Source organism: Ctenocephalides felis, unplaced genomic scaffold (assembly GCF_003426905.1).
Source record: "Ctenocephalides felis isolate EL2017-DRISC unplaced genomic scaffold, ASM342690v1 CF-g0.4_SCAFFOLD_01886, whole genome shotgun sequence".
NCBI classification, from domain to species: domain Eukaryota; kingdom Metazoa; phylum Arthropoda; class Insecta; order Siphonaptera; family Pulicidae; genus Ctenocephalides; species Ctenocephalides felis.
Window position 1 is genome coordinate 172,569,255 of NW_020538040.1, and position 26,972 is coordinate 172,596,226.

At 29.2% G+C, this 26,972-nt stretch overlaps 5 protein-coding genes across 12 annotated transcripts; 3 read left to right on the top strand and 2 right to left on the bottom strand.

The window, feature by feature from the left end:
• LOC113376455 (intersectin-1) lies at positions 1-12,347 on the top strand. 4 transcript variants are annotated; one of them, XM_026616372.1, is made up of 18 exons: positions 1-195; positions 347-561; positions 2,687-3,132; positions 3,434-3,686; positions 4,255-4,372; positions 4,469-4,585; positions 4,701-4,875; positions 4,982-5,255; positions 5,588-5,735; positions 5,919-6,350; positions 6,419-6,628; positions 6,753-6,910; positions 7,023-7,149; positions 7,272-7,403; positions 10,236-10,490; positions 11,100-11,373; positions 11,866-12,033; positions 12,185-12,347. In XM_026616372.1, the coding sequence occupies exons 2-18, from the start codon at positions 404-406 to the stop codon at positions 12,193-12,195; spliced, it is 3,456 nt and encodes a 1,151-aa protein (XP_026472157.1). In that variant the 5' UTR covers positions 1-195; positions 347-403; the 3' UTR covers positions 12,196-12,347. The 4 variants fall into 4 exon arrangements, with proteins under 4 accessions (XP_026472157.1, XP_026472159.1, XP_026472158.1 ...); XM_026616374.1 differs by having other exon boundaries at positions 2,687-3,039; XM_026616373.1 differs by having other exon boundaries at positions 387-561.
• A 1,677-nt stretch (positions 12,348-14,024) lies between these two features.
• LOC113376458 (metallophosphoesterase 1) lies at positions 14,025-18,262 on the bottom strand. 2 transcript variants are annotated; one of them, XM_026616380.1, is made up of 6 exons: positions 18,094-18,262; positions 17,798-18,022; positions 15,204-15,366; positions 14,853-15,107; positions 14,365-14,596; positions 14,025-14,296 (listed from the first exon to the last, which is right to left on the bottom strand). In XM_026616380.1, the coding sequence occupies exons 1-6, from the start codon at positions 18,108-18,110 to the stop codon at positions 14,118-14,120; spliced, it is 1,071 nt and encodes a 356-aa protein (XP_026472165.1). In that variant the 5' UTR covers positions 18,111-18,262; the 3' UTR covers positions 14,025-14,117. The 2 variants fall into 2 exon arrangements, with proteins under 2 accessions (XP_026472165.1, XP_026472166.1); XM_026616381.1 differs by lacking the exon at positions 18,094-18,262 and adding an exon at positions 17,588-17,687 and having other exon boundaries at positions 17,798-17,924.
• LOC113376456 (solute carrier family 35 member F6-like) lies at positions 17,870-21,988 on the top strand. 4 transcript variants are annotated; one of them, XM_026616377.1, is made up of 8 exons: positions 19,822-19,912; positions 19,983-20,138; positions 20,227-20,374; positions 20,484-20,637; positions 20,719-21,000; positions 21,138-21,296; positions 21,366-21,520; positions 21,824-21,988. In XM_026616377.1, exons 2-8 carry the CDS (start codon positions 20,062-20,064, stop codon positions 21,986-21,988), a joined length of 1,140 nt encoding a protein of 379 aa, XP_026472162.1. In that variant the 5' UTR covers positions 19,822-19,912; positions 19,983-20,061. The 4 variants fall into 4 exon arrangements, with proteins under 4 accessions (XP_026472164.1, XP_026472162.1, XP_026472163.1 ...); XM_026616379.1 differs by lacking the exons at positions 19,822-19,912; positions 19,983-20,138 and adding an exon at positions 17,870-17,941; XM_026616378.1 differs by having other exon boundaries at positions 19,906-20,138; positions 21,138-21,308; positions 21,375-21,520.
• A 309-nt stretch (positions 21,989-22,297) lies between these two features.
• LOC113377017 (gamma-aminobutyric acid receptor-associated protein) lies at positions 22,298-23,177 on the bottom strand. The gene is made up of 3 exons (XM_026617178.1): positions 22,899-23,177; positions 22,478-22,675; positions 22,298-22,424 (listed from the first exon to the last, which is right to left on the bottom strand). The coding sequence occupies exons 1-3, from the start codon at positions 22,986-22,988 to the stop codon at positions 22,359-22,361; spliced, it is 354 nt and encodes a 117-aa protein (XP_026472963.1). The 5' UTR covers positions 22,989-23,177; the 3' UTR covers positions 22,298-22,358.
• A 290-nt stretch (positions 23,178-23,467) lies between these two features.
• LOC113378072 (ubiquitin-conjugating enzyme E2 J1-like) lies at positions 23,468-24,963 on the top strand. Its single transcript, XM_026618584.1, has 6 exons — positions 23,468-23,694; positions 23,766-23,971; positions 24,260-24,450; positions 24,506-24,584; positions 24,658-24,767; positions 24,838-24,963. Exons 1-6 carry the CDS (start codon positions 23,664-23,666, stop codon positions 24,920-24,922), a joined length of 702 nt encoding a protein of 233 aa, XP_026474369.1. The 5' UTR covers positions 23,468-23,663; the 3' UTR covers positions 24,923-24,963.
• The last annotated feature ends 2,009 nt before the right edge of the window (positions 24,964-26,972 follow it).

The following is a 26,972-nucleotide window of genomic DNA, read 5'->3' on the forward strand; positions in this document are numbered from 1 at the left end:
ATTCGACTTTCTGTGGCCAATGCCTGGAAATACCAATGGTGTGGTAGGCCAGGTATTGATTTTCTTTACAATATTCCATCAGAGAATATGATTACGATTTTCAAATGAAGTGCTAATACTCAACTAATTCACGATCCTATTTATGTAGGAAGACTTGTTTAAAATTGTCGTCGAAAATTTAAAACGCCGATAAGTGTAAGTGATATGGTTATAAAGTTTTTTGTTTTTACTTCGAGCTAGTTGTCAAAATATTCATATGTTGCATATTTGTGTTTGATTGTAATTGTACTGTGCGCTATATTGAATTACTAAAGATGAGATTTTATGAATTATTTCTACTTTCTAGAATTTAATCAGTGCATTGAAATAATTATTTAATTGTGAAGGGTGCCACCGTTTTACAATGGCAACCGATCCTTGGGTGATAACTGCGAGAGAAATGGCGAGATATAATGAACAATTTAAGAGTCTTCAGCCAGTTGGTGGAGTTGTGACTGGGGCACAGGCAAAAGGATTTTTGCTGCAGTCTCAGCTACCACCAGCTATATTAGGACAGATATGGTATGTGAAATAAGGAAGAAACCCTATCTATCATATATAAATTCTTTCATGACAATCCTATTAGGCTTTATATATAAAATATATTTAAAACAAGTTGCAGCCGCTAGAACTATATTATAAAAAAAAAACTTTTTGTGTCACATTTAATAATAGTCGATTTGTTTTTTTGTCTTTGCGCTATGTCAAGTATTGGATTGAAATGCCCTCATATAATGTTTCTATATTCATTATATGTGCAGTATTGTAGTTGTACATATTATATATTTGCTTTAAACTTTAATAGTATACTTGAATGTTATGAATTGCTATCTCTATTTTCATAAGTAAATACATTAATAGTATGAGATACTTAATTTCAATTAAGTGATCATAGACTTTTGACTTGACACATGTTTTTTGTTTTTATTAACTTACACTCTTCAAATACAGTTACAGTTTATACATGTTTTGTAAATTCTGTTAGAGATTAGTTACAGCAATAACAATTATTCATTCTCATACTTTCTTAATGTAATTATATAACAGTGCTGCTATATTTGTTTTAAATTTTAATAGAATACTTGAATGTTATGAATTGATATTTCTCTTTTTATAATTAATGGCCTGGTCAATTTACCCTTTCAAGGTTACTATAATTCATAATGGGCTGTAATTTGGCAAAATTGTTTAAAATACAATTTTAAAAGTAATCTCAAAAGTTCTCATCGATCTGAAGCGAGCTAAAAAAATGGCACCAGGTCAAAGGTCACAAAACTTACCCTTTTGCGATTTTCAGCTAAATGGTCAGTTTTATAGCAAAATTATGTGAGACAATATTGTAGAGCATAAAATTATCTACAAAAAATGCATACTTTTTTTTGTTCAGAGCCACCGTTTTAAATATAAATCACTTCAAAATGTACGTTCAAACGCCACATACGAGGTAGTGTGCTTAGCTCGTTTTTTTTTTACATTTCACTTTATTTGTAAATTCTGTTAGAGATTAGTTACAGCAATTACAGCAATAACAATTATTCAGTCTCATATTTTTTTAATGTAATTATATAACAGTGCTGCATGTTCAGTAATTCCTGATTAATTTTTATAAATCTTAATGCCATCTTTCAATTTTGGATAAAAATATATGATCTTAAGGATTGAGAAAAAACTTTGTACAACACCTTGTACATTTTATTGAGGATTTGTTGGTTGTATAATAATTGGCTCATCATTAAGTTATATTGCACTCGGTGATTATTTTAGTTACAAGATATATATATATATACACACACACAAAAATACCCCGTTTAACGCGGGGAATACGTTCCATCAAAGTAGCGCCAAACGAAGCTATCTTTACATGGAAATACTGAAGTTAGGGGAATACGGCTAGGAAATTGGTTCGGTATTAAATTAAAAAAGTATGTTGTTTTTACTAAAAATAAAACCAAACATTTATTTCTTAAAGCCCAAATTAATACCACATTATTATTTCTTTCAAAAATTAAAACAAAATATAAATAACAAAACGAATATTCTTGAAAAAACAAATAACATTTTAAATCTGTCAAATTTAGTTAGTCTTTTGCGTTTTCAGTGTTTTGCCTTTTTGTGACAAAAGCATCTAATGTTGTTTCACTTTTTCTTTTGCGTTGTTCTCTTAAAAGTTCATCATAAACGGATAGAGCAATTCTAACACCACGCCTTACTTTAGGCTTCCTGTCAAATTGGGATCATTTTCAATGAATTGATAAATTATTTCAGTTATGGTAGACAGGCTCGTTTTTACAAACACCGTCAAAAGTTTTTTTTGCTTTTCCGCTGAATCACTGCTGTCAACATTTTTGTTTTCTTCTTGTTTAGTTCATTCCTTGAGCTTACCATTAGAAAGTCTGTGCTGCTTCTTGAATTATTTCTTCAACATCTTCATCATTTATTCCTTCAAAATGTGGGTTGAAATAAAAGAGCGCTAAACCGAAACAGCGCTAAACGATACAGCGTTAAACGGGGTATTACTGTATATATATATATATATATATATATATATATATATATTTGTGTGCATTTTGTTTATGAAGAAATGTGCTTACATCAAATATATGAGTAACTTTGTATTTGAATACTCATCATTTGTTTGTTTATTTAGGACTCTGTCCGATACTGATGCAGATGGAAAAATGGATATAAATGAATTTAGTATAGCATGTAAATTAATCAATTTAAAACTTCGGGGCTTTGAAATCCCAAAAACCTTACCACTGGCCATGGTAAAATCTCTTTCTATGCAAACCAACACGCCAACAAATGCACAGCCAGTTGTTAATACAATGCCAGCTCCTATGTTGAGAATGAGTTCATTGGGTCAAATTGATCCCCTGGGCACAATGAATACTCTTAACCAGAGGCATTTGATGTCTGCATCGACTTCTAATGTAGCAGATTTAAATCATGGGTTACCACTAGACAATAATTTTACTGGAGGAATGCCAGTAAATCAAAGTAAGTTTGGGGCTATGCCTATAACGAGTAATACTGCTTTGGTCATGAATGCAGCCCCTTTGGTGTCAGATTTGAATGAATCTCGTAAACAATGTAAGTGAGATAATTATATTTAACCATATTGTTAATAGTAGTAATAAAATTGATGATCAATTCTATTCAGTATTATAAAAGAAAAAAAATGTTAGAACTCACACTTTTGATGATAATATATAAATATTTTTTATTTGAACTTTTATTGTACTGCTCAAGTCTATTACATATATAATTTGTTATTGTTGGTGATTGACTTAATATATGAAAAAAACTTATTTACCTTCAGTTAGACATTTGTTATAATTGAAAATAATTCTCTTCCTAATTAAATAAGTATTATTTATGTTTTTATTTTTAGCTCTGGGTGGTGTACCTCTAATACCTTCCGCACCACTTGCAAATGCTGCATCATTGATCAATACTGCAGCACCCTTAGTTAACACTGCACCACTATTGAATACTGCACCTCTAGTTAATACACCACCTGTTATTCCTCCTGGTGTAGTTACGCCGCCAAATCAACTCATATCTCCAGTAATAACACAGCAGCCTGTTGCTAAGCCAGTTGGAGTTGTTGAAAGATCTGGATCTATTTCTTCTATTGATTCTCCGTGAGTTATATTTATGTAATTTATTTTTGTGAGTTTGATAGAAAATAACAAATGTTTTTTTGTGGCAAAAAATCTGTTAAAAAGCATATGGTGAAATTCTTATTTTATGTATTGATATGTTGATACCAAAAAACATTATTCACATAAATAATTAGGGATTGTTCAAGTATTACGTAAGCAGGTTTATTACAATTATTTCCCCCCCCCTCATCCCCTTTGTCAGCTAAAGTAAGCAAATTTGTCACCAAATTTTCACCCAAAATAAGCAAATCAATAACCCCCCGCCCCTCTATAGTGCTTACGGAATACTTGAACGGCCCCTTATGCACAATAAACTACACTTCGTCTTTTTTACAAATTAAGAGATTATTATAAATTATTGTAAACAAATTGAAGTACATTTAAAAATAAGCATTTTTGTGTTTGTGAATATACACATTCTAAAAATTTAAAATTTTACTGAGTTCAAAATTTAACAAAACCACACATATATATACATATATATATATATGTATATATATATATATATATATATATATATATATATTATGTTTTTATTTTCAAATAGTGCTCATTTAGAGTGGGCTGTACCACAACAAATTAAGTTGAAATATACTCAAGTTTTCAATTCAATGGATCGTACACGAAGTGGATTTTTATCTGGCCCTCAAGCTCGTAATATTATGGTGAGATTTACATATTTTAAAAGTATGCTTTCTAGTGATTTTGCATAAAAATATTCATGCATTTTATTACATCAATTAATTATAAACTCATTTTAGGTCCAAACAAAGTTGCCCCAAAATGTTCTTGCCTCTATTTGGTCATTATCAGATATGGATAATGATGGAAAATTAGGTTGTGATGAGTTTGTTCTTGCAATGTTTCTATGTGATCAGGTATTGTCTCTTTTTTTAAGTTTTACTTATTTATTTTTATTAAAAATACTTTTTATTATATTGTTATATATTATATTTTTACATAATGAAATTATTACATTCTAATAATTTATAGGCCCTTGCCGGAGAAAAAGTACCATCTGTACTTCCCTCAAGTTTAATTCCACCAACCTTCAAACGCACATTGCTTTCGCGGCACAATTCATTGGTAGGGCAAACAGCAAGTGCAACAGGATCACCATCTTCTGCTGATGGTGGCGACGTTTGTCCAGCCTCTACTCTTCCACAAAGTATGGCATATGTCAGTGATTACATTTGATAAATGAATTAATTATATTTTATTCATATTCATTTGTTTTATTTATTTTTCTCACTTGCTATTTTTTGGTTTCCAAGCTTCATTTGAAGATAAACGCAAAGAAAACTATGAGAAAGGACAAGCTGAATTAGAGAGGAGGCGTAAGGCACTTCTTGAGATACAACGTAAAGAACAAGAAGAAAGGGAAAGGAAAGAAAGAGAAGAGGCTGAAAAAAGAGAAAAGGCTCGTTTGGAACAAGAAAGGAAGAGACAAGAGGAACTCGAGAGACAGTTACAGAGGCAAAAAGAAATTGAGCAAGAGAAAGAAGAGCAAAGGCGAAGACAGCAAGAACAGAGAGAAGCTGCTAGAAAGTGAGTCAGTTGTAAATTTAATGCAAAATTAAATTGTTGCTCTTTTATTCTGATTTAATTTTTTTTTATAGTCATGTTTAATGAAACTGAACTCTGGCACACAATGCAATATTGCTTACAAATAATTTAATTATATCATGTATTGTAATCATAAATTTTTATGATACATATCTAGATGAAATTTATGCTAAAATATTTTATTGCATAGTGTTATATAAAGGCTTTTTTGCTTAATTTATACAATTCATAAAGTAAATATTTAAAATTCATAAATATTATATATGTATAAACTTTTGTATGAAATTAATCCTCTTTTATGCTAATAAATATAGGGAAATGGAAAGACAAAGGCAGATGGAATGGGAAAATCAGAAGCTTCAGGATTTACAACAATTACGTCAGAAAGAACAAGAAAATATTTTACGATTGAAAGCCCAAAACCAAAGTCTTACAATAGAATTAACTACCTTGAATGATAAAGTAGGTTTAATGTTATCTTATTTCAATAATAAGAATAATATGTGTTTTATTAAGATTTTACTATTACTCTAAAAATATGTTTATTAAGATTAAAATTTGTTTTATTATTTTTTCAATTATTTATCTATAATATAAACTATTTAATTAATTACAAATTGAGATTTAAATTTTTTTTTTTTTTAGGTAAAAGATTTATCACAAAAAATTTGTGATACACGTGTTGGTGTGTCTTCCGTAAAGACAACTATAGATGGTATGAGAACAACAAGAGATTCCCAAGTTACTGAAATGGCTCAATTGAAAAACAAATTGAAGGACCAGAATGCAAGATTAGTTATTATAAGCCAAGAAAAAGCACGCCTTGAAGCCAAAAACAAAATGAACTTAATGCAAAGTGCAGCAAATCAAGAGCAAATGAACACAGCATTCTCAAATAAACATATAACTCTGAAACAATTGCGAGATAAATATGAAGATACACAAAAACAGATAGACTTGAAAATGGTTGATATAAAAAATAACAATTTGCAATTGTCAGAGCTAAAAAGTCATTTAACTTCTTTAGTGGAGGAATGTGAAAAGCTTTTTGAAATTTATGATGAACACCGAAAAAAGGTATTTTGAATATATTGTGGAGGTAATACTTGTTTTTAATAAAATTCAATGAGTAATTAATAATGTAGGTCATTGAAATGAAGACTTCGAAAGATACGGGTTATGGAAGTGAATGGGATGATAATGCTTGGGACATCAAGGGCAACGCCTGGCCTGAGAATACTCAATCAACACCTGCAGTATCGAGCTCAACTAATATGGTCAAATACCGAGCAGTATATGAGTTTGTAGCTAGAAACAGCGATGAAATTTCATTTCAACCTGGAGATATCATAATGGTAATATATATATACATATAATGGCAGTGATTATTTATTGTGAAAGATATTTTACTTATATTTATAATGATTTCAAATATTGCTTATAATTGCTTCCTCCTTTCAAGTAACAATTTGTCTGTAGGTTCCACTCGAGCAAAATGCTGAACCTGGGTGGTTAGCTGGGGAAATCAGGGGTTCAACAGGCTGGTTTCCAGAATCCTATGTTGAACCGGTAGATGCCAATGTACAAATATCATTTGGACAAGAAAATCATGATACTATTATGAGACATCAACTTGAGTAAGTTTAATAATTCTAAAATCCATAAAATTTTACTTATGTGATTCCTAAAGTAAGTTGATAGACATTTATCATCATGCACTAGCATGTCTTTATTTCATTTACTTTGCAGAGGTATAGCTGAGGTTCCTGAAAACACACCATCTGAGGTCACAACTGATACATATTCTACTACAACTGCACCAGCAGATTCAACTACCGGTGAAGTTGACTATTATATTGCTTCCTATCCATATCAGGTACTTCATGCATTTGTAATATTTTATGTACATTCTTAATTCAGTCAAAATAAGTGTAAATAACAACAGAGTTTTTAAAAATTAGAAATGGATATAGCACTTTCTTGAAATGATTCTTTCAGTCTACGGAACAAGGAGATCTTACCTTTACTGCAAATGAAATAATTAAAGTTATTAAGAAAGAAGGTGACTGGTGGACAGGTGTCATAGATGATAGAACTGGAATTTTTCCATCCAACTATGTTCAAAAAGCCGTAAGTTATTTTATGATTATATATATGAAATTTATAATGTGTAAATATTACACATATTTGGGATTTTTATATTCATGGGTTGAAATTTTATTTATTTACTATTCAAATCAACTAATTTACTCGATGTTATCTTAATTAAACATAAATATATGGAATTTAATGTATATTCAATATTAATTAGGTTAGTTACCTAATTATGTGAAATTCTCCTAAAAAAAAAATGAAAAAAATTTCAAATATCGTTTATTAAAATATTGATAGTAATTTTGTTTTTTTGCAATGTGAGTATTGTTTATTTGAGTAGTATATTTTTATAATTACGTAACTATGTATGTATTGAAGTGTTATAGTTTTGTGTGAAAATTGTGTATGTTTATCTCCTCAATAATCATGCTTTCTTTCATAATTTTTAATACTTATCAGACTCTTCATACTTTCATAGCATATTCAGAAACTGTTATTGATTTGGTTTACTGTTATTGTGTGGTTTAAGTGCTGAATGCATTGACCTTATGATACGAGCTGTGGCAATTAAGTAATGAGACTAATTATATTGCCGCGATTGTGGTAATCCTTTAAAATTGCCTTTCCTTTCTCCCGGCATCCTTCCCCTCTTTATTGATGTATTTTCCATATCCCTGGCTTGTTTAGTTTGCCTGCGCTGCCTTGTTGAGTAAACGTGTATTCCTGGTGCTCGTCACGAAAATGGAGAAATAAAATAAACAGCGATAAAATTTTGAGTAAAATTGGGCGAAAAAGCTTCGGAAACGTACGCTAAAATTGTAAATATGCAGGATAATAGTGCTCTTAGTTGTGCCCAGATATTTTGATCACATGAGGAGTTAAAGGAGGGGCGTGATGACGTGGAAAACGAGGAAGGTGAAAACGGAGATGATTGTCCGTTTTAATACCCGTGAAATCGTTTACAAAGAATTTGTTCAATTGGGGCAAACCGTAATCAAGTCTACTATCGCTAATTACTCGAAATGTTATGAAAACCTCAACAGGATGCGCTCAGACATTGTCCATAACTGGATCCTTCATCACGACAAGGCGCCGTGCCATACCTCTCTCAGCATGTCCCTGTATTTGGCCTCTAAAGAGATCGTCGTGTTGCAACAGCCGCCTTATTTGGCCGATATGTCACCCTGTGACTTTTTTTTGTTTCCCAGAACAAAATCGATGGTGAAAGCCCATTTTGAGTCGATTCAGAACATCTAGGCGGACGTGACGAGGGTACTTGTAGACCTCCCAGTCTAAGCCTTCCGGAAATGTTACGAAGCATGAAAAACGCGCTGAAATTGTTGTATAGCTGCCCAAGGGGACTACTTTGAAGGGTATGACAGAGTTGTAGAATAATTTTAAAACATACGGCGGACGTGACGAGGGTACTTGTAGACCTCCCAGTCTAAGCCTTCCGGAAATGTTACGAAGCATGAAAAACGCGCTGAAATTGTTGTATAGCTGCCCAAGGGGACTACTTTGAAGGGTATGACAGAGTTGTAGAATAATTTTAAAACATACGGCGGACGTGACGAAGGTACTTGTAGACCTCCCAGTCTAAGCCTTCCGGAAATGTTACGAAGCATGAAAAACGCGCTGAAATTGTTGTATAGCTGCCCAAGGGGACTACTTTGAAGGGTATGACAGAGTTGTAGAATAATTTTAAAACATACGGTTTTTATGGAATCAGTCTCATTACTTAATTGCCACACCTCGTATATATGTATTATAAGGTCTATGACTGAATGTAATGAAATACTAATCAACTTTTTAATTAATAATTAATAGGGTAAATAATAAAATTATATACTTGCATTTATTAAAGAATTATACCATAGTAATATTTTATTTTCTAAACTTCTATTTAGCAAACTTAAAAAGTTTCAGAAATATCCATAAATAATTTTTCATTCTAGTAGTTTGCCTGTTAATTCAGTTGTTATACATGTTAATATTAAATTGTCTATACCAGTAAGGAAGGCAACGAAATGAAATCATTAGGTTCTGGTTGTAGACTTTGGATATTAAAAAGTTACAAATGAGCAAGAGAAATTTGATTTTCGAGTCCATATACTATATAAATATTTGATTTTGAACTGTATGATAATAAATTTGGATACAAAATCATTAATTTTTGTTTATTAATAAGCCTGAAATCGACATAGACTAATAAAATTGAAAATTTGTCAAATTTAAAATATTTTATAAGAAAAGGTCTGGATTTTCAATGATATGTTGGCCAAATGATAAGCTAGGAAGTTGAAAATTGGTATATCAGATTTTTTTTGAAAAAAGCTATAAAATTGCATCAAAATCATTTACATACCAGGGTGGGGCCTATTCTAACACAGAGCCTTTTACAACTAAAATATTCTTAATTTGTGAATTGGCTTTTAAAATTGCAAAAGTTATTTATATTATATGCAAAAACATACTTCATAACCATCTAAATGGAAGTTTCTACCATCTAATAGCTAACAAAAATTATGGGAAGATTGTGTAATGTGTTTTTAGCTTTTTTGAGCTTGGATTTTGGATCAACTCTTTCGCAACGGTCGTGTCATCCGCAGAAGTGAGACTGCCGTACGAGCCAGCAAGTCGCCTAAGTATTCGTTACGCAACGTATTTTAAAATCTTCCTACATTTATTACTAGAAATGTATTTCATAATCAAAAATTACACTTAAGCGACACGCTGGATGTCGTCTACAAGCGACACTCGTACACCATGATCATACAGATGACGATCGTAGCGAAAGAGCAGAACATCTGTGTATTTCATGTGCTATTTTTGTGTTATTATTGTGCTCTTGTTCTTTTACTAACATAGCCAGCGGAAAGCGTACCGGCCGATAATAATTTGCCCGATAATTCAAATATTGTTGCTCAAGACAACACATCCGTTGTCACTGATAAAACTACTCATGCACCAGTGAGTAATCAGGATTCCACTGGTGCAGGCAGCATGACTCCAGTTGATTCTGAAATAACACAAATTACTAACAGGGCTGCGGCCTCCGAACAGCATGCCACAATGCCAGCTGATGCCACACCAGATTTTGCCGCACTTTCGGCAAATAATCAGGTTTGACATTAATTTTTGTTGAAATTAGTGTGAGAACTTTGCCTACTCACATTATAATTTGATAAGTTGACTTTTTGAGATTTTTTTGTATTGCTACAATTTATTTTTGTCAAAGAATTTTTATGAATAAAAACTTTAAAGTAGCAACAAAATTGTTTTTAGGTATCTTTGTTAATTTGTATATGAATATTGTACAACAAATATTGTTATTTATATAAAAAAATAACATGTATATTTAAATATGTGACAGCTTTTCCTATACATCTTTTGCTTTATTGTATTGTTTTTTTTTTTCTTGCTTAGTTGTTGTTGTGTTTGTCCATAAAGTGAGTTATTATGTTATTATTTATTATGGAAACAGACATAATTGAATTGATAAACTTTGTGTATTTTTGTGAATGTTGTTGAATATTATTGGGACATAACTTAATTTAGTATAAGGTGAATTCTTTATGAAGCTCAATTACTAATTTCTTTGACAATTTTTGTGAAATTTAATTAGATTTTTTTTTTTTCATTTTAACTATTAGGTCTTAATAATTGACTACTACAGTGTATTCCATTGATTTTAAAATTACCAAAGTAAAATTTTCATTATATGGTTCACAGACTATCAAAAGTAAGAAACCAGAAATAGTTCAAGTGATAGCACCATATGAATCTACCAGTAGCGAACAACTTAGTTTGCAACGCGGACAGCTAATCATGATTCGGAAAAAGACTGATAGTGGTTGGTGGGAGGGCGAGCTGCAAGCTAAAGGTCGTCGCAAACAGGTAGGCTGGTTCCCGGCTAGTTATGTGAAACTACTTGTGGGAGGCAGAAATAGTGGACGGAACACCCCAGTCTCAGCCAGCAAAACGGATATGATGGAGCAGGTTTTGGGTTCGTATTTATTATTAATATAACTGTAATATAAAATAAATATGCAATAATGTATGCAAGTAAATGATATTCTACTTAAGGTAGAAACTACATAGTTATATTTTTATATTTAACTTGAATGAAATTTTAGTCAGTAATTGGAATAAATAAGTTCTCTTTGGAGTTACTGTGATATTATTTGTTGAATTTGACCAACTTAGCAATTTTTTTATGAAATTTGTATGTATATATTTATGCAGTTAAAGTATCGTTTTTTGTATGGTTAATACACTATTTTTTATTGCCTATTACTTTTTTTTCATTTTTATTTTATTTATTTGAATCATAATATAAATTTTGTACATCTCAGACAGATGGAAGTGTCTGGTATGAGGGATCATACATGTATTTATTTTATACATGCCATTATTATTATATTGATGTTTAAAATTCTATCATCTTTGGAGGTTTCAATAAAAATTAATCCTCAAATTATTACTATCTTTTTAACAGATAAAGTTATAGCATTATATCCTTACACCGCACAAAATGAGGATGAATTAAGCTTTGAAAAAGATGACATAATAAGTGTAACTGGTCGTGATGAAGCATCTTGGTGGAGGGGCGAGAAAAATGGTGTTACTGGTCTCTTTCCTAGCAATTATGTTGGACCATTAACAGGTGAACTATTATTTTATGAATATTATGTATATGAATATAGATAGATAGATAGATAATACAAAGAAATTAGCTAAAATAGTTACAAAGAACAGACAAAACTCTAATATTAATACTTCATATATTTTTTAGCCAATAATGTATATTATTTCAGGTAATCCATAAACGGTAAATCTGCGCTCACCCGTGCTAATATTTGTTGTAATAAGATAAATAATGAATAAACTTTAGCAGTGGATGTAAGTAATAGACACGATGATTTGTATATTAATAACCTTTTTAGTTAACAAAACTTTCTACAGAACTGTTAATGCAAAAGTAGACTTCTACTACATGATATAGTAAAATAATAGTAGTACATTTTGTGAGTATTTTAACTACAGTTGAAATAATTGAATGTTCCGTCATTCATATTGCTTGAAAGTGAAGTTTTTTTTATCTTACTGTTGACATAGTAGTAGCATATTCAAATATAAATAAATTTTACATTCCTGTTATATTAAATTTTGCTTCTATATTTATTGTTAGGTACATTGTTGAATATATTTTTAAAGTTATTATAATATTCTGATCTGAGCATTTATGTTTAAATTGAAATAAGTGCAAAACTTTTTAAGATGGCCCGAATTCGTACTAATATTGGCTCTCTCGAATAGCATTTTTAACTAATTCATTTACTTCTCGTATGTTATGCTAATAAAAAATATGTAAAAATTTTAATATTGATATTATGTTCATAAAGTTTAATCAATTTTAAATTTATGTATACTTGTTTTTAATGTGTATTTTTAAATCTGTTAGTTGTTGCTATATAGGGAAACTAGTTTTAATTGAAAATAATGCATCATATTCTTGCACACACACGCAACATATATATATATATATATATATATATATATATATATATATATATATATATCAGTTTATTTATGAGCACATATGTGTATGAGCTCTGTATGTGCGTTGGTGTAATTTTCCTGTTAACTTGTTTTATGAAAATTTAGATTTATTATGTAAATAAAATTATATTTATTTTAGCATTAATAGTTCCCAATAATAGATTAGTGTTTGATAAATGCAAACATTATTTTTGTGCGTCTTGTAAAGTATATTGCCATGAAGTAGTTTGTACTAATGCAAACTTGTATCATTATGTTTTTCTTATAATTATTCAGGAAATTAAATAAAATATATGTCTATATAATAGTTTTATATTGAAGTATTATAAATCCTGAAGTAGCATATATTTAAGTTTAAATTACATTTATTATTACCTAGCCTTGCTCGAAGATGTTATGTCAACAGAAATTACGAACAATTAACGACTTGCCATTTTTGTTAACTTAATTGAGAATTGTCAATAGAAAAAATTTCAGATCAATATAAAAATTAAAATTAATGTCTATGACAAAGGTTTTACATAGTATGATGAGTAATTTGGGATTTTATAAGGTTTATTTAGCAATGTGTATTGATATTAATATGAATTTTAATGTACCAAAAATTATAAATATCAAATCTAGTTAGGTCAAAACTATTTGCTTTTAATTATTGAATAATTTTGGATAAGTCATTATGAAAAAAAAAAAAAGTCTGTAGATTTTTCTTGTTATAAAATATAATAATGAAATAATTTAAAGCTTTAGTCTTATTTGGTAGCATATATTAATATATTTGTGTACTTGTGTGTGCCTAATGAGGCATTGAGCAGCAAAGCCATTCTAACAATCAAAAGTATAATCGCTGTGGATTTCAATTGCATAGTTTATGTATATACCATATGACATATTTTAATAGCTAGTTGTTTAAAACTATGAATAATAAATGATCACCCTTTATGTGAATGATGATTAAGTTCATAAGTTAATACACGACAAACTATGGATGCATCAGTTTCCTGATTTTGAATACATTATCCAAATTTATTGAAATTTGGTAGTAAGTACATGAGAAATAAAAAAAAGCAAGCTGTAAAAAAGAAGTCAGGTGAGGCATTATATTATTTTTTAATTCAATACAAAGTTAATTATTACAAATATACAAAATAGTGATATTAATACTGTTATAAGGATTTATTTAATTAAATATTAATTAGACAAACTCCTACTTTTCAGTTTGAATCTTCTCAATCTTCTGAAACAGAGGCAAGATGCATTTAGTAAAATGCTAATAATTAATATGCATGTGAAGTACAAATAGTTCCTTAGAGTCTGAAGTCTAGATGGCAACCATAGCACTGTATAATCTAGGTAGGACCCATATCCATCTGCAAAAGGAATAAGAGTCCATGAAAATATTTTACATCGAACACATATTTCATGCAGAGGACATTACTTATCACTGCAGCTCCAAATCCGGATTCCTCAACACCCATTCTGTATGAACAAGTAGGTACAATAAATTCATGTATAACATCTCCCCCAATTCGATACCTCTTAACTTTTTTATCTGCTTTTGTGATATGAGTTACAGTTTTTTGGCCACTTAAAAACTTGTTCATTTTTATAGAAAATGATTTATGTTCATGTGCCGAAAATATGACTGATGGGTTCAGTTGGTTGATGATCTGTAATAATAATAAAATATAACGTAAACATTAGCTGAGTAATTGCAAACTTGTCACTTATGTTATATGTATACAATTTTTTATTGCTTTCAAAGCCTTTGGTTAAGACTAGCATTCATTGCAGAAGATTTTGAGATTATATCAAATAGAAAACTATGTTGTAAATTAACTTTTACTAAACAATTTTGAAGATATTCATTTTATACTGATAAGTGAACTGATTTCTTATGGACTTATTATGATTCAAATTACATACTGTTTTTGAATATATACCAGGAGCAAGCAAAAGGGGCATATGACTTATCACTACATTGGTGCGATTACTAAGTTTCTCAGTCCATTTTCCTTGCGGCTTTTCATGAATCAAACGATTTACTTTAATAAAATTAATCCCATTTAAAGGAACAGGATTTTCATGACCAAAGGTATCATGAAATTGTAGCAATTTACTTGCAGAAACTTTTTCAAATCCTTCACCACCTATATCATTATCTCCAGGAATCCAAATATACTGAAACATTAAAATAATTTTTTTTAGAAAATAATTCTTATGAATCTTATCCCATTTAATTAGTTTATCATAATGAAAATATATATATATGCATACTTGTAATTTATCATTCTCTAGAAAAATCGATTTTAAACGAGATAAATATCTTGAAAATTCCTCTTCCCCAGCTATGCTTCCTTCATCCATTACATCGCCTAAAAATACTACTGCTTCAGGTTTAAATTTTTCAACGGCCAATTCAAAATTCTTCTTGATGAAACTACAAAATTGAAATAAATTATTTAAAAGGGATGTGTACAGTATTTAATGCCTTAAAAATTCTATATTTTATCTTTCATTGATTGATGATAATAAATTCGAAAAATTAATAAATTCATTCAATACGAGAAATGTACAATCATTAACAAAGCATCCATGCACAAAATTACTAAGAAATTACGACACTGTGATTAGCCAAATCCTTTACTACATGGACTTTTTAGTGCTATTTATAATCAATATCGCCTCACTTTTATTGCTCTATCCAAATTGGTACATTTTTTTTTGAAAACTGCAATGAGATATATATATATTTTTAAATTCACATAATTGGTAATATTCAATATTACGTACTTATATTATAGAAGAATATTTTCCAAGAGTAGTGTTTTTTTTTGTTATAGTCAGTACAGAGGGCATGTTAAGGAATAAAATCCAAACCAAATCTTATTTATTATTTGTATATTGTATCACTTACTCTATACAATTTTTTTTTTTTTTTTTTTTTTTTTTAATTAATCAAAGACTTTTATAACAAATTGACAAATGGACAAAAGAACAATGGCAATTTATTTAGATAAAATTTATGAAGGTAAATCTTTCGACTCAGAATTCTGTAAAATAGCTGGTCGAATTAATGTTATTGAAGTTGCATATATTTCATTCAAATTAAACTGGCGATTATTCAGGATATTTTGTAACAGTGTTATTCAATCGCTTTGGATTATTACTTAAAAAGGATTATTACTTACTTTTGGATTATTCAATATGTTGTATAAGATATATTAATGTCTGCTGTAAGGTATTTTAGAGTTCAATGTAGAACATATAATTAAACTCGAGATAATTCAGAATATTTTCAGAAAACTAATTTTATGTGTGTATAAGCTAGTTTGTTTGAAAAACAAAACGCAAATAGAATATTAAGTCTTATCTATCGCAATCAACTTAAATGAATTTCTAATTTTAATTTTTATCTATGAAGAAAATGCAATATTAAATTAATATATATATATATATATATATATATATATATATATATATATATCATTTTACATACTGAAATTCTTTTATGATTCTACTTTAAGTGAGCTAGTTGTATCATACAGGAAAGAATCAGACAGAAATATTTAATCAATTTTTTAAGATACTAAATATCATATTGCAAATTATTCTTGATTATTCGTGATTATTCTTCAGAAATTGAAGAGTGGTTTCTACCTTAAGATTTTTTTATATTTGATTTATTATTGAAATAAATTAATATTCTTATAATTTATTAAATATGTTTGATATTATATATTTTTTGTTCAATGTGTTTGTTATCCATTACATTGAAAACTGACAAAAAGGGCTTTTTTAAAGTGATTTTCGTTTAGCACGGTTTTTGCATATGAGACTGAATTTTTCAAGTTATGCATTTTATTCTAGAACCTATATACTGTGTAAAATGGGGGTAGGTGTATACATTTACATATATATAATAAATGTATAAGATTTAGATTTTTTTGCTCAATGTTGAGACATGTTCTTGAATGTTGATTTTCAGCCAATCGTCGAAATAAAAGAAAACAATAAATAATAAACTATTCATTTATATGTTTCGACATGGATTGTGTGACATCATTCAGCAACCCTTTTTGAAATTTTTGATAATACAGTATCAAACCAGAAAAAACAATAAAAAAAAATTGTTTTTGGTAATTAACATATAGAAAATAAACAATATAAAGTATACATTTTTTTAGTTTTAAATTTAAACTGAAGATTTGTGTAATGTCATGTTACACAAATCTTCACTGTATTAACAAAAGTTTCAAAGAGGGTTGCTGAATGAAGACACACAATCCGTGTCAAAAGTATAAATAAATATTTTATTATTTGTTTTCTTTCATATCGACGATTGGCTGAAAATCAACATTCAAGATAATAAATATATGTAACTTGTAATATGGCATTATTTTCTTTTTTCACTATATTGTTAGGAGTCAATAATCTCTGTGACTGGGACTAAAAAAGTTAATAAACACACTATTCATTTAGGACCTATGAAAGAGTTCATTAAATATGAAAATGCAATTTTTCGACCGATCACAGTGAAATTTCTGATTTATAAAGAAATAGAAAATAACATGCAGAGATAGAAACGTTTATTACTAGGATATGCAGAAAAGTTTGTGCATATATTGTCAGTCTATTAAGAACTATCAACAATTACCAACTTGTTTATGTCATTATACATTAAAATAGCATCCAAAACACTCAAACAAAGCCACAGTCCTAAACCCATATCCACAGAAGTAGACAGTTGTGTACATCCTTCTATAATAGATGTAAGACCAATAATTACACAAAAATTACGGATAAAAGTCCTATGAATTAACAATTTATAGGTGTTAGATTTGTTGCAGGCGCACTGATGAAAAACTCACTTATCGCTGTCCCAGCGAGCTACGCCACTGAACCATTTATCTTCGTGCACTTCTCCTATTATTTGAGGATCGGCTACGAATAGTACTTTCAGGCAATTTTTGTTCCGAGCACCGCACTGCATAAAGGGAGGCCAGTCGATCGACGTAAGAATGTAAACAACGAATTCATTGTACAGAAGAAATATAAACGCAAATATCACAATCAATTTCGCTTGGGTTCTAGATCTACAACGAATGATTCAAACAAGTTAAAGTTACATGCAAATAGTTTAATTCATTCATAATATTATCGTTACTTTCGTAAATTGAACATTTGCGTCTATTTTTTTGTTAGAACTCAAACGATGAATTTTCTTTAAAGGTCCGCATGATTTATTATTTCGTGGCAATATTATTTTTTATTTCCACTATGTTCATTCAGATCATCGGTTAATTTTCGGTAATTTAATCATTTCTTTTATAATGCAGACCATTTAATTACGTACGAAAACTTATCGAATTTTTATCTGACACTCCAAACCATTATTTATTGTCTAGGCTCCAAAGATTAGATCAGGGATACCAAACCTTTGACTATTTTTGAAAATAATTCATAAAGTTTAGAAGTGACTAAAAAAGAAAATTAGTGGTGTATGGCATCGTGCCTTAAGGCAAATTGCTGAAACTTCCCGTACCGTAACGAAATGTTCGAGGAATATTAAATGCTTTCAAATAGATTATTATAAATATTGTAACATTGTCTAATATTTATAAGAATTATATAAACTGAATTGCAAAGTTGAAATTATTTGTTTAAAGTATATTAAAATTTTAGTCAAAATTAAAATTAAAATCTGAATTATTCTCGATATACAAAAAATAAAAAAATTCGAAAAAAAGAATTTTTTTTGAAAAAAAAATTGAAACAAGATTTTTTTTCCAAAAGCAATTATTTTGTTAAAACAAGCAGATAGCTCTTTGAATCATTTAAATCAGACGCTTAGTTCTCTCAAAAACTGCCATTTTTTGCACTTTTAGCGCTGCATCTTCGAAATGGCTGGACCTGCCTTTGTTAAAAACTAACCACCTCTTTTTCTAATCATTACAAATTGAATGTCTTTTAGATCATTCAAATCGGATACTCCGTTCTCTCGAAAACTCGATTTGTATTTTTTGCACTCTTTGCTCCATATCTCCGTAACGGCTAGACATGTCTCTGCCAAAAACTAATCAGCACATATCCTTATCAATAGAAATCGAAAGTTTTTTAAACCATTCAAATCGGTTGATCCGTGCGCCCGATAGCGTGGAAGAAAAAATGCGAACATACAAAACACACACACACGCACATCCATTTTTTCTGAGGTATGCCAAAATGTTCAGAAACCTTCAAAATGTGAAGAAATGCAAAAAATTTCATTTCCGATTTTCGGCCGATTATTATAACAATTCGGCCGTCAATTATGACATATATTGACATTATGCAAAATTAAATAAAAAACCGATTACCAAACTAATTTCTAATAATACACTCTTCTCCATAGGATTTTTTTAACTGTAAATGCGTCTAGTACTTAAATATAAAGATTTTTCTGAAAAATTATTATATAACTTGATTTATGTGTTATACTCATAGAAGACCTTATAATATTATAAAATCTATGGTTATACCCCTTATAATTATTGTTATATTTTTTTTATCTATATTGAACATAGTATATGTGATACTTATTTTTTTTAATTATTCGGAATTCATATTTTACTTTTTTTTTATTTCATAGTTTTATTGCTTCAGTTATAATATGTGGCTTGCGTCGAAGGTTTTTCACACCTTTAATTTTTAATGCTAGTTTTTCACATTCAATTTTTTAGTTTTATCAAAGAAGGAATCTTCTACCCCATAGATAAAAGAATAGTATGGTTCGACCTAAGTCGAAGGTTTCCCATTCCTGTTTTGAACAGTTGGTCACGTGGCAATCACGTGACCCGAGTGTTTTGACATTTGATGAATCATGAACTACAACAATAAGATATGAGTTGTCAATAAACATCGTTTATTATATTATAAAATGTAATGGGCGATATCCACTTATCCGTGTAGTATATAGTAACTATTCATATATGAAAATGTATTATGTATGTATTTGGTAAACTAATGAATTTATTAAGAGATTATTCCGAGTTTTGACCTCATATATTGATACAGAATTATTGAACTGAAACTTCGTAGTAATATACGCTGAAAAGTGATTTAACATTTACATTGCTACAATATTCTATTAAAAATGGCTTGGACAAAATATCAAATTTTATTAGCAACGACTCTTGTAATTACCGGTTCCATAAATACCTTAAGTACAAAGTAAGTTTTTCTTAGTTCATGGATACATGTATATATATATATATATATATATATATATATATATTATAGTTGTAATTTTTTAATGTAGGTGGGCTGACAATTTACACTCGAATGGCTCTGATGGTGTTTCTCGTGAATTTGATCATCCCTTTGTTCAAGCTTGTGCAATGTTTCTGGGTGAAATGTTATGTCTATTTGTCTTTAAAATAATCTATTATATTCTCGATAGAAGACAGGTTTGTTCATAACTTACTAATCAAATTTAATTAACGACGCATTATCATAATGACAAATTGAACTTAATCGAGTTATATATATTAAATATAATTTGTAATATTTGTGTAGGATGGTTCTGTTGATACAAATGAGTTTGTTAAGGGAAATAGGAATTTCAGCCCCTTAATATTATTTATTCCTGCAATGTGTGACATGATTGCTACTTCTACAATGTATGTTGGACTGAATTTGACATATGCTTCTAGTTTTCAGATGTTCAGAGGTATTGGACACTTAAAAAATTCATTCTTGCTATATGAATCTTTTTGTTATATATTAAAACTTAAATTTAAAAATATTTTAGGATCAGTTATTATATTTGTTTCCATATTAAGTGTGGCATTCTTGAATCGTGTTTTAAAAATAAGAGAGTGGATTGGTATTTGGCTTGTGATAATGGGGTTGACAGTTGTTGGAGCAACAGACTTTTTCTTCACAAACACATCAACTTATAGTAAAAATGCAGTTCTAACTGGTGATCTATTGATTATTACTGCACAAATTATTACAGCAATTCAAATGGTATATGAAGAAAAGTTTGTTAAAGATTTAGATATTCCAGCTTTGCAAGCAGTTGGCTGGGAGGGTAAGATATTCATTCAAATAATCACGAAATTTCAAATTAACTGTCGTTGAAATTCCTTGAATGTAATTATGCTGTTATATACAAATTACTTTCATATGATTATGTTTATAATTGATAATTTAAAAATTATTTTTTAGGCTTTTTTGGATTTATGGTTTTAGTGTTATTACAAATTCCTTTTTATTTTATCAAAGTTGGATCTCCATTTAATAATAATGCACATGGAACATTGGAAGATTTGCCAGATGCCTTCGTTCAAATTGCCAACAATTATCAACTATTGATTGCGGTGCTAGGTATTCACAAGTGTACAGAATGTAAATTCATTGAAGAAGTTGTATGTTTAATATTTATATTTTTTTTAGGAATGATAGTTTCCATTGCGTTCTTCAATTTTGCAGGAATAAGTGTAACAAAGGAACTTTCAGCTACAACACGTATGGTTTTAGATTCAGTAAGAACTGTTGTTATTTGGGTTGTAGCATTGGCAGTTAAGTGGCAACTGTTTTATTGGCCTCAGGTATATTGCCTTACTATTTCAAAGTTTAACTTTTTATTAATTTTTACATTAATATTATACTTTGAATAAAAAAAAAATGCAAATTTACTGCCATATGGTATTGATTTGGATTACATTTTTCTTTATATTGATATTGATTGAACTTACTTATTTCTCCACATATAATAATCTTTGTCCTTGGTAGTTTATTTGTGCAAGACACAAACAACGTATTGATAGAAAACTACAGAATTATCTATGTATTTATTCTTAATTTAATTTTTGTACCTGGATGAAGTTGAAGCATATTTTCTATTTTTTCAGATTATTGGCTTTTCCTGTTTGATATTTGGTATGTGTTTGTATAACAATATTTTTATTCTTCAATCATATTATTATATTCGTGATGTATGCAGAAATAGTCGTTACGGTAAATTGCAAAGTCAGGATGTAACAAATGTTGCAGCTGACAATCCTGATGTTGCATAATCAAAAACAAAATTTATATTTATCTTGAATTCAATTTAGATATAAAATGTGTCTCGAATTCAATGTATATATGTAATGTTATTTACTACATGTGTACCTATTATTATGCGTTATGTTATCCTGTATAATAGTAAGTAAAAACTCTCAGTAAAACATATATAATGGTTTATTAAAGTTAAAATTACATTAATGTATTATATTTTCATAATATAAATCATAATTTTAAAAAGTTATATTAAGTTGTTTTCACTAAAATTTATCTTTTACCACATAATTTATCTATTAACATCAAATTTTCACATTATGCATATATATATATATATATATATATATAATAATAATCATAATAATAATAATACAATGTATTATATTAAGCTCCATAAACATTTTCGTCTGAATAAGCTATGTACAAAAAGAAATCTTCTTCATGGTGCTCCTGCAAAAAAAAAGTGTCAAAACAAATAATTATATTATATAGCTTACAAGTACCTGGTAGAGAGAGCCCATGGTAGCTGATGTTGGAGGAATAACATTGTTAACAAAGAAAAACAAAGCATCCTCAGGTCGAAGATGTATTCTTTTGCGTATGAGGAAGTAGAATTGTCCAACAGTCAAATCAGAAGGTACCAAATATTTTTTTTTATCTAAGTCCCCAATGCGGGCTTTTGGAGCTTTCTCTACAATGACCTATAAAAAAAATGCTGCATCACATATATAACATATGCGATTGATATGAATGACGCAATGACCTTGAATGTGTTTTTATTTCAAAATAAAGGAAACTTGAGTAAAATTGCGTTTATATAAATAAATATTGGATATTTTATTGCAAAAAAAACTTCAGGATAACATCATATACTGTGACATATTTTTACTGTTTCAAAAAATCAATAAAAAAAAATTTACTTACGGGAACACGGTCGGGATATTTGCGTCTAATTTTCTCGCCTTCGGCTTTCCTTTTCTCAAAAGCGTGTTCTTCTTTATATTGGAACTTCATATTTGAATAAATAAATAACAAGAATCTTTTTAGTCTGACAGAGTTTATTAATATGCGCAGCCAATTATGTCTGTACTGTTTTTTGTTTTGTGTGTACTGTGACAGTACTGTTGTAGTTGTACTGTCATTCACTCGATTGTCACAACAAAGAAATGTATTACCAGATGAGAGTTAAAAGTGTTCAAAGTTTAGTTTGACAGGCAAATAATTCGAGATAAAAACAAGAATAACATTCTTTTATAATAGTGCAAGGCCCATATAATATATTATTATACAAATATTTTTTTATGCTGATTTGCGGAGGGCTGCACATTGAAAATAACGTTTTACAAGTTTATTTGTTAAGTAATTTATTAAAATATTATCTATAGCTTTAGTTTTTCCCACATAAATAATTATGTGATTACACAGAAATTCATTAATTAAATTAATATCAGTTTCAAGTGACAGCTTTTGACCTCGCAAATAGTAGTATCAGATGTTGTTATAATTCTATTGTTTCAACCAGTGTTTCAGTTTTGTGGAACACATATTTTGTTATCTAAAATGTCATAAAAATAAATTTACTAAGTGTATGTTTCATGTATTTGAACTCCAAACAACTTTATTTGGAGTTGCACATATAATTTGTTTCTGAAACGACGATGTTTTTGTGATAATAACTCTTTATACACAATGGAAACTAGTTATAATATTAAAAGTCCAGGTAATGAATTAATTAATTGTCTGTAGCCATATAATTTAATTTATTTACATTCATTCTGTTAATTTTTACAGCTGTAAAGAGGCTGATGCGTGAGGCAAAGGAGTTGTCATCAGCAACAGAAGAATATTATGCTTTTCCCTTGGAAGAAAATTTATTTGAGTGGCATTTTACAATTAGGGGGCAGCCAGGGACCGAATTTGATGGTGGTCTTTATCATGGTCGAATACTTTTGCCCTCGACATATCCTATGCAACCACCATATATTATATTTTTGACAGTTAGTGTCCTATGTGTCACATTTACTATTCGAAATATTTTCATTGTGTTTTCAACAGTTGATATGTATCAAATTTGATATTTCATTATTAAGTTGTCATTTGCTTGGATTTGTTATTTAAGTTCGATTATAGAAATTATGTCAATGTACGTTAATGGTATTTTTGAGTGCAAGTTACTATTTGCTATTATTATTTGTAGCAAAAGCTTTTGCATCAGAATTACTGTTAAAGTAATGTTTATAGTATTACCAAAATCTTGCTTATTTAACTTAATTTAAATGTTTTAGCCAAATGGAAGATTTGAAGTAAACAAAAAAATATGCCTGTCTATTTCGGGCCATCATCCGGAAACATGGCAACCATCTTGGTCGATCAGGACTGCTTTGTTGGCTTTAATAGCTTTTATGCCTACTTCTGGAAAAGGAACTATAGGTTCATTAGACTATACTGAAGATGAAAGAAAATTGCTTGCTGAAAAGTATGTTTTAATATTCTTGCTATAAATTTCCAATCTCAATTTGAACCATCTCTAGGTCTTCAGACTGGATTTGTTCCGAATGCGGCATTTCTAATGCTCAGTTTGGTACTGACATGAATAGTACCAATAAAACCGTAAGCAGTTTTATCAAAATTCAAGGTTTAACACATTGTTGCTTTGTATACTGATATAATTTTTTATATTTAGGACCTCACTGAGCCTGAGGATACCTCCATGATGGTCAATGCTATCCAAGAACCAATACTAGTCCCCGACCAAAATGAATTTGCTGAACATAATAATAATTTATTATCACAGTAAGCCACTTATTTTTATTTTCAATTTTTGCATTTTTATTTTCTGCTAACAATATTTTAACTTTTTCAGATTTCACTTAATAATAATTGCTATTATTATATTGATTGGTGCATTACTTTATCGCAGATTATCTAAATTAATAGAGTTCCAGTAAATTTTATCATTTTGTTTTCAAATAATTTATTGATGTTGCCCTTTTAATTTGTACTATTTGCTATATAACATATTTTATAAGATGTTATTTTAGTATCATTATTGAATAAACTTCAAATTGAAGCAAAATTATTAATGCTGTATATTTTACTAACTAGCAGAAAACTATGGTGGGGGAGATATATACAGTAAAACCTCCTTATTCGCGGGGGATACGTTCTGTAAAAATTCTGTGAATAAAGAATCCGCAAATACAGGACGGCATTTTATATGGAATCATAGGGATATGTTCCAAGGTGACTAATAGTGCAGTAAACGGAGAGGGAAAAAGGGTATAACCTCTGAATTTTTTTACTGTGCTCCGAATTGAATGAAATTTTGGAATTAGGTTCATCTTACCCTCAAGTTCAAAAGTGAAAACAATTCGGGTTGCGCCATCACCCCCCGGGGGGATGACACCCCCTTCTCAAATGTGTAATTATATTTTTTCAAAATAACATCGGAAATCGATCTTTTATAGTTTTTTAAAAAAACTAATACTTTTCAAGTTACTGGCCACTAAAGATTCATATATTTTTGGCCTTTTTCTTCGTTTTTTTGCGAATATCTCCTAAAATATACATTTTAACGAAAATCATGTAATGAACAAAATAATGTCAATAAAAATCTTAATAAATCGGTATTACATAAAGTGTTCTAGGAAAAATATTAAGCAAGATTTGAAAGAGCAAACTCGTTTTTCATTTTGTTCAAGATTTAATTGTTGTATTTAAAGCCATCTAGTGTCGAGGTTTTACATTTTATGCATTTCGGTGAAATTGGGTTTTATAGTGCTCAACATAAGCTTTAAAATGAGTGCTGTTACAAGTTTTTTTCGTGTTAAATGAGTGAGCTATCACGCAAATAAGAAGCATATACGAAGTTTTTTTCTTTTAAATTTTTTGGTTTAATGAGCGCCATTTCCACCAGAATTAAAGTAATTCACATTCCATCTAGAATTCACTTTATTATAGACATCTTGATGGATTCTAGCAGATTCACTACTTTAGTACAAACTATTTTCAGAAAACTCACGATTTTATAAAAACTTTTTTTTCCATTTTTTTTAAAAATCGAAATTATTTTCATTATATTTCAAAAAGAATAAAAGATACGTATAAAAGCATATAGATAAGAATCAAAGGGATCTTTCTGTCTTATTATTGTTTTTTATTATTTTTCTTTCACACAAAAATTGACAGAGTTATGAATGTTTAAAGACTGCGCGGCCGCGCAAATTGGAAAAAAAGTTTTTATAAAATCCTGAGTTTTCTGAAAATAGTTTGTACTAAAGTAGTGAATCTGCTAGAATCCATCAAGATGTCTATAATGAAGTGAATTCTAGATGGAATGTGAATTACTTTAATTCTGGTGGAAATGGCGCTCATTAAACCGTATGATTTAAAAGGAAAAAACTTCGTATATGCTTCTTATTTGCATGATAGCTCACTCATTTTACACGCAAAAAACTTGTAACAGCACTCATTTTAAAGCTTATATTGAGCACTATAAAACCCAATTTCACCGAAATGCATAAAATGTAAAACCACGACACTAGATGGCTTTAAATACAACAATTAAATCTTGAACAAAATGAAAAACGAGTTTGCTCTTTCAAATCTTGCTTAATATTTTTCCTAGAACACTTTATGTAATACCGATTTATTAAGATTTTTATTGACATTATTTTGTTCATTACATGATTTTCGTTAAAATGTATATTTTAAGAGATATTTGCAAAAAAACGAAGAAAAAGGCCAAAAATATATGAATCTTTAGTGGCCAGTAACTTGAAAAGTATTAGTTTTTTTAAAAAACTATAAGAGACATTTTTTCTTATAATTAGTTCTTCTATCGATTTCCGATGTTATTTTGAAAAAATATAATTACACAATTGAGAAGGGGGTGTCACCCCCCCGGGGGGTGATGGCGCAACTCGAATTGTTTTCACTTTTGAACTTGAGGGTAAGATGAACCTAATTCCAAAATTTCATTCAATTCGGAGCACAGTA